Source organism: Poecilia reticulata, chromosome 12 (genome assembly GCF_904066995.2).
Source record: "Poecilia reticulata chromosome 12, P_reticulata-male-v2, whole genome shotgun sequence".
Taxonomy (NCBI): domain Eukaryota; kingdom Metazoa; phylum Chordata; class Actinopteri; order Cyprinodontiformes; family Poeciliidae; genus Poecilia; species Poecilia reticulata.
Genome location: NC_088841.1, coordinates 3,474,705 through 3,483,014, shown reverse-complemented (window position 1 = coordinate 3,483,014; position 8,310 = coordinate 3,474,705). Strand labels below are relative to the sequence as shown.

The 8,310-nt window shown below is 35.2% G+C and overlaps 1 protein-coding gene across 1 annotated transcript; it reads right to left on the bottom strand.

Moving 5' to 3' along the window:
* Positions 1-4,587: 4,587 nt before the first annotated feature.
* Positions 4,588-7,493, bottom strand: mrps24 (mitochondrial ribosomal protein S24). Its single transcript, XM_008423246.3, has 4 exons — positions 7,222-7,493; positions 6,545-6,622; positions 6,148-6,259; positions 4,588-5,255 (listed from the first exon to the last, which is right to left on the bottom strand). The coding sequence occupies exons 1-4, from the start codon at positions 7,261-7,263 to the stop codon at positions 4,972-4,974; spliced, it is 516 nt and encodes a 171-aa protein (XP_008421468.1). The 5' UTR covers positions 7,264-7,493; the 3' UTR covers positions 4,588-4,971.
* Positions 7,494-8,310: the final 817 nt, after the last annotated feature.

Below are 8,310 nucleotides of genomic sequence, written 5' to 3'. Positions count from 1 at the left end.
TGTCAGATACGGTACACATTGCATATTGATCTGTTCAGCTAACGTAAGACCGTGTAACAGACAGGCTTCAAGGTGGAGAAGTTGTATCGGTACTGCCATTATGCTGTACTTGGCTGAAAGGTTTTCATAATGGATGTGTTTATTATTGACTTTCTTTTTGTCATTCACTAAACAAAGAAAGCAAAGCAATAATACTTAACCTGCAGACACTCCTTTGTTCTTATTGATCCTACGACGGTTGAGCTGCAAATGTGGTCATGCACAAGCTTTGATCCAAGCAAGGCTTTCCGTTTCAGATTTTCGGTCACGCACGTGGTAGCTGCGCTGTGACGTGAAATGGGCATTAGTCAATGAAACGCGGCCGCTGTGGTAAGGTCCATTACTCCCACATTCAAAAGTTCTTATTGGAAACTTAACAATTCCATCTTAAAAATGTGCTAGTAAGTGATAGTCAAATTATTAATAAACCATTTCTGGAAAAAAGCCTTAATTAATAATTTCTCTAGAAATTGGGAACTTCTTAAATTTGAAGTTACAAAATATTTCAGAGAGTTTAGTGCCTCTATCTAAATCCAGGAGAGACGAAGAAACAAATGTAATATCCAGTGTAGTGACCATTTGTCCCAAAACTTAAATTCAAAAATCAAAAAACTCAAAACTCCAAGGTGATCTAAAGAAAAGGTGAATCCAACTCAAATAGTCACCTGATGCACCGTGGATTCTGGTTTACGCAGCAAAAAGGATCAAAAGTCAAAATATAGTTCTTTGGTTTTATTTTACTGTTCAGGCAAAAAGATACAGGCTTCTGCTTCTGCTCTGATTCCTGTACCTGTTCTCTGACTGACTGATGTGACTGATTGATAGGCTGGTAAAAAACCTTATGACCACCCATGTGCATAATAAGCTACCCAAGACCCACCTATTTATACTGTGATATACCCCCACCCCAGCCTGAAATTAATTTACTAATTAAGTTAATTCCTAATCAAATAATTTATTCTAAACAGCAAATTAAGCAAAAATTCTAATGATAAATCAACTAGGAAATAAACAAATAATAAGAATAAACTAAACAATTTAAATTGTAAGATTTAACCAACCAATAGCTCCTACATTCAGAATAACTGAAATTACTCAAATCTTACCTGAAAATTTATCTGAAAATGACTTAAAGGATTTAGCCATTCAACAAAATAAATTAAGTGAAATATACAGAAGGAAAGCAGAGGGGGCTTTTGTGAGATTGAGAAGGAAATGGCTGGAGGAAGGGGAACAAAATACTGCGTATTTCTTTCAATTAGAAAGAATCTGTGGTCAATTCAATTCAATACAAAAACTTAACATTAACAACTTTATCCCTGATGATCCCCAAACAATATCAAAGTATTGCTCTACTTTTTACAGTGAGTTGTATGAATCACAATACAATAAATCTGAATCTGAAAATTTCTTTACACATCTTAGTGGAACTAAGTCAATTAATGATGACCAAAGGAATATCTGTGATAGACCCTTCTCTCCTGCTGAAGTCCTGTCTGCCATCAAGCACCTAAAACTCAACAAATCTCCAGGAGTTGATGGCCTAACTTCAGAGTTCTACATCACCTTTGCAGAACAACTGGCCCCGTTCCTCCACCGGCTGTTTGCAGAATGTATCGATAACCAAACTCTTCCTCACACTCTGTGTCAAGGCCTTCTGACATTAATTCCCAAACCTAAAAAAGACCCCTTTCTGATTGATAATTGGCGTCCAATCTGCCTTCTTAATAACGACTCTAAAATACTAGCTCCAATTTTTCCGATGAGGATGAAAGGTGTTTTTAACCCTCTGATGTGTAAGTGGGTCCTTTTTGACCCGGTGAGGTCATCTTTTTGCAATATCTTTGTAATGAAAAGTTTTCATCACTTCATATTCCAGGTATTCCTCAAGAAACATGTTACTGATATCATGCAATTCAAATTTTTAATTTATCTTTTATACATTTTAAGAAATAGCATGTTTTATGTTATTACCCCATTCTTCCGTGAGTGGGTCCAAAATGACCCGCATTCATTTCCTATGGAATTTAATGGGAATCTTTGTTTCTTACTAACTGTGAATGTCAGGAAAACATTTTTTTGTGAACCAAACACACTGAGACCTAAGTGTCATCCCTGAATAATATTGTTTTACACAGCAAGAACTCTTACATATAAGTATTATCTTTATTTTTTATCTCACAAATGTGTTTGTGTGTGTCAATCATGAGTACTGTGACAGTGTTATTGTCACGAATCAACATATTAGCCTTCTTCAAAGTTAGCTAACACTAGTTATCTAACCAACTAGCTAACATTACCACCTATACTTTATTGTGCATGTGTATTATTTGTGTGTGTGTGTGTGTGTGTGTTTGTGTGTGTATCTGACACCCTGAATGAGAAAACCAAGAGATTGTGTTGAATGACATACAAACCTGTTGATCAATGTGTTCAAGGCTCTTTCTTTTATCATCTCAATAAATAAAATAAAAATTCATAGCTATAGAAATAAATGCATAAATAAATGAGCCAGAAAAGTATAGAATGCCTTCTTTGGGTTGGGGAGGATGTCCTGCCTCAAGTGGAGGAGTTCAAGTATTTCAGGATCTTGTTCACCAAAGAGGGAAAAATGGAGGAGCAGATCGACAGGCGGATTGGTGCAGCGTCTGCAGTGAAGCAGGTGCTGTACCGATCTGTCATGGTGAAGAGAGAGCTGAACCAAAAAGTGAAGCTCTTGATTTACCGGTTGATCCAAGTTTCTACCCTCGTCTTTGGTTATGAGCTCTGGGTCATGACCGAAAGAACGAGATCACGGATACAAGCTGCCAAAATTAGTTTTCCCTGTAGGGTGTCTGGGCTAGAGATACGATGAGAAGGACAGATATCCAGGAGTGACTCAGAGTAGAGCTGCTGCTTCTTCATGTCGAGAGGAGCCAGTTGAGGTGAGTCAGCATCTGGTCAGGGTGGCTTTTAGAGCTGCAACATGTTCTCTAGGGTTTTGCCTTTGTTTTGATACCAAAACAATTAAAATAAACTCTGTAGTTCTTGAGATACATTCAATTCATTTTGGGCATGTTATTTTCAGCCATATTGCTCAAAAGGAGGCCATGTTCCGGAGAGGTTAAAGAAATTTGATTTTGGCTCTTACTTTTGTGCTGCAATCAAAACCATGTATAAAAATGCTAATTGTTCAATCAAGCTTTATACTGGTACGTCTCCCAGGTTTGATCTAAAGCGAGGTGTCAGGCCAGGTTGCCCGGTGACCCCATACCTCTTTTTGATCTGCTCTCAATTACTTTCAGATTTCATTCAAATCAACCATTTGAAAAGTATCTCTATTGCTGATAAAAAGATTATTAGTCAACTAGCCGACGATACCACTTTATTTTTAAAGAATGCTTCTCAGGTTTCTTTAGCAATTTATATAGTTGAGAAATTTATATATAAATAAAACATTTAAAGAACTTAAATACTTAAAAGTGGAAAGGGGGAGTCTTTTGGGTGATGACTGTTTTATTGTCACAGTGTTTGTCTATAAAAATGTAGTCTTGGATAAACAGTGAGTAAAGCCGTGGTACTGAGGCTGCATAAAATAATGAACCTTGTATTGTGTTAATCAAAGCCTGAGGGATTGCTTTAATTACAGCTTGAAATTCTTTTTAAGTGCAGGTAAAATTATATTTATGCTGGAATTCTTCAAAGTTCAAAATGTTCCCTCTGTCATCCATGAGATGTTGAACAGACTAAATGCCTTTTGCCATCCATTCTTCAAAATAAAAGGATTTTTTCTTTATTAAGATGCATCTATTATTCCAAATAGGGGTGTTATGAGGTTATGCTTATAGATTAATTTCCAATATTGAAGGACTTGTTGGTGAAATTCAACTGGAAGTTTATTAATTTCGAAGTCAATTTTACCCCACCAAAGTCTAAAAAGATTTTAGCAGGGAGGCAGTTGAGAAACGATATGAAATGAGAAAAAAGCAATTCATTAACTGATTAAGTCGTGTTTTAGATTGTTCTTGGAAAAACTAATCAGTCACGGCTGATTAGTGGGTGAACTCACAGCTGCACAGTGAACCCATTGATTTTTTTTTTTACAGCCGACAGCAGCTCCCCTCTCTTGCAGGTACTGCGTACCCCGCTAAATCTTTTAGGGGTACGCAGTACCCTGCAGTACCCCCTTACTTTCACCCCTGGTCACTGCCCTTCCATATGTAATGCTATGGCAGGCCCCAATTAATTCATGATGGGCTTCACTAAAAAAAGGAACATGACATTAAATCATAAATATGTCTACTTGTAAAATGAAATCAATACATTTAGCATAGCTCAAATTAATTCTATATTAAATTATTGCTATTTCCATTTTGAGAAATAGCATATTAAAAAATTATTAAAAATTTTAGGAGTTATTTATTGTAACTCTCTTCACTCCATTAAATATTTGCATTTGTTCTGGTGGTTAATTTTTTTTATTTTTTTATTCCTTTATCTCAACACAAAAATAAATATTGAATGTTGCCAAAATATGAAAGGAATCCAAATTTACACAACATAAACATGGAAAGTTGAACATGTTTAATGAGTTTCTGCCAATTTTGAGCATAAAAGGTCGCAATGTACAAATAAGAAAAAATTACTTTAAAACCTGGATTTTTAATGTTACTTTAATCTGTTCATATTCTATATTCATTATAACAGCAGCTCACATCTCCATTCATTTCTAACAAATTTATGCAACATTTAATTGCACAAATTTGCATAAACTGTACAAAATATCTCAGTCTGGGTATTTTGAATTTAATGTAGATGCCATAAAAACAGGGTTTATGCTCCAGTTACAACTTAAAAAATACAAAAGACATATCAATACATCATTGGGCAGTTTTGTCCAATGCTCCTTTCTTAAACGTTTTTATTTTAAGACAAAACGACAAGCTGGTTCTGTCAGACGTACTTGTACACGGCTTTTTCCTGGAGCGTCTGGATCTCTAACTTCACCGGACATTTATAGAAGTGGGACAGCAGTGACTCTGTATATCCGATGAAAAAGTAAAACTTCTGAGGCGGCATCTTCTGCAGCATCAGTGCGCACACGATAAGCACGTTTCCACGGCGCTTGATCACCACCTCGTTGGCCAGGCAACCGTGGAAGGTCCCGAACATGAACCTCCGGATGAAGACATCCTCCACGGTCCGCTCCGCCGCACCCTGCTCTCCCTTCAGGTTACCTGCCAGAGCCAAATATATGAGATCAGCAAAAAGAAAAAGTGCTATACTGTGCTAAGCTAATGCTATAAAGAGCCATGTATGGATGGAAGGAAATTTTTTTCTTTTTTTTTTTGCTCCTCCTGAAACAGTTTATATTTGGTGGCTTACCTTAAAATTTTATCTGCAACAAATTAAAGTGTGTAAATGTTTGAAAATTAAAAATGACATACAAATATTTTAAAAAGCTGCTAGTCTTTGATAGTCTAGCAATAACTGAAAATTGAGATCATCGACACCTTGTATAGATTTAGTTATCTTATTAAACTATCTAAAATGGAAGTTTTACAGTTTACATTTTTTATAACCCCTTTAATCTGGAAACTGTGGCTTCTAGTTGCCTCTAGAGGGCAGAGTATTTGTCAAATGGGATTTTCTCACAGTCCACTTGGTCTGCTGTAAATAAATGAGTTCATGACTCCAGTAATTAGTATCTGTCTGCAGGGTGTCACTTGGAGCTATTTTTTAATCTGTCATATTTCATATAAGTCAACAGTCTTGACAGGACCAGAAACAAAATAAATGATATCAAAGTTTTCATAAGATAAAACAACATTAAATCAAATCATATGAGATATTTGCTCATTTTATGCTATTTATCTCCATAAGTGCTGAAAATGAATAACTACCAAGACCATAAACTGATAAAATATGATTTTATAACCTGGAAACTAAATGGAAGGAGGAAGAGACCTAATGGTAATGTGAGGGTTTGAAAATGGGCTTTGAATTGGCTAAAAGACGTCATTTCAGGAATATAACATGGCAGAACTGATGTTAATATGCATCTCAGTATGTTTAGTTTGTGGATTTGTGCTGTGAAGCTGTGTTTGGCCTTTCTTTGGTTGTCCTTACTGGCGTGCTGAGACAGCCATCCTTTGCGGTGAGCAATCTGATGAGGATGAAGCGCTTGCTCATACGTCAGTGGCTTGTCTCCTTTGCCAATTCGGATCCGAGCCGCTCGGTTCTACAAAATGACAGGAGAGGGAGATGAGACGGAAAACAGCAAATGTTCAAAGAGTTATATCAGCACAACCTCCTTCAGTGAACACGCCTTAGTCACAACCGATGAGAAAAACAAGAAATGACGGGTACTGAATTGTAGGTAACATAACCCAGTTGGGTTTTTAACAAAAGCATTTCATTATGACTGCAGAAAATGTTGTAAAGTTTTTAAAACAAACAGAGCAAAAGAGTTGTAATATCTTCCAATAGCTTAAAAGGAACCTAAAGCAACAGGATGCATGTTTACCTTGCAGCACACTGCTGTTGCATGGAAGCTTCTGCTTTCGAAGGAATTGTACAGCGCCCTAGATCGGGCCAAGGCAGTCTGAAAAAAATGGAAGAATGTCATGGAAACAAAACCAAAATCCATGATGAGTCTAGACTGTTCAGATGATGTTTGGAGGAAGTTTCAGGAAACAAAATCACATTCATAGCAAATTACAACATCCAGACAAGCTAAAGACTTGTCTATATAATATAATATAATATAATATAATATAATATAATATAATAGAATATAATAGTCTTAGTTTAAAACAAATTGTAAAGGAAGTTTTTAACCACAAAGAGAATTATTTATTAACTTATATACTGTACTAAATTGGGATAACTGACATGATTAACGATTTTACAGTGATTATTATTGGAGATATTTACAGAAACATACGGATTTATTTATTTCTCCGCCCATTCGCAATTTTATTTTTTATTTCAATGGCTAACGACAGAAAAAAAAATACATCTTTTTTTCCATTTTGAAAAAAAAGACGTACTCAAAAGCTAAATACTTTTTTAACAATAAAGTTATAAAGCTATGAGGTAACACTGAGTTTAGATAGGCACACATTAAACTTACTAAAAGGTAATTATCAACAGAAATAATGTTTTAATATTCAAACATTTCACTTTCAATCAATTTCTTACCAGCAGCCTCGCGCTCCCTGTGAAACTCAAGGACGCGGCCATGTTTCCCTCCCGTTAAAATGTGAACAAACCGTCAAATAAAGGGAAATACACTATTTCCTCACTCCGGAACAGTTACTCAGATATGGTGGAATCGATTTTTGGACGCTGCGATTATTACAGCTTGTGAAAGATTGCCTAAATATTAATTCTTGCTGAAAGCTGCAATGCCAACCTGGAGCTGGAACTGGAACTCACGCTGTGGTTATAGGTTTCCACCGGCCCCAAGATAGCATGTACCCACCGGAAATGCACAAATAAAGCAGGTTAAAAACTGTTACCAAAGTATACATTTTTATTAACAGTAAAAATGAGAACAAAATGAAAAATAATTTACGAGGTTTAAAAGTTTTTCTCAAAAATATGTTTTGCTATTGATAAAAATAAAATAAACACAGATTTGTCATTACTTTTTATGTCTGTTGGAATATTCATTGTACTGTTTGTTGTTACTATGTTGATTTTGTTGTTTCCATTAATAATGTTGGATGTTCCCAACATAAATTAAAACGTAAGAAATTGATCGTACCAACTGCATTTGAACTCCACTGAACAAGTAATCAATTCAATTGTTTTTAAATCTACGTTTGTCCAATTGTAGTTTTAACTTTTTTTTTAAATTCACCTAATTCATAGTCATTCGGGAAAATATCAAAATGAGTGCATGAAGTGTACCTACGTAGGGCACAGATGAAGCAAAAACGCACCATAATATTTATGGAATGAGTCAACTGCAGAAAATATGAACTACTTATTAATTTAAATAAGTGAGCAAAAATAAATACAAAAATGTATTTATTTTTTTTATGTGTTTAATTGTGTCCAATCATAGAAAAGCATTACTTCTTAAGTAAAGTAAAAAAAAAACTACAATGTAAAAATAAAATGACATGAAACTTAAGTACAGTATTGTTCTTAGCACGCTTATTGATCAGATTCTAGTACTGATTGGTATTGATATTTTCAATATTTTTGCATCGATCTGCCCACCTCTACAGATTAGACTCGCTGCTTTTCACACATCTTTTTAAAGCTGTATCAGCTGTAGCT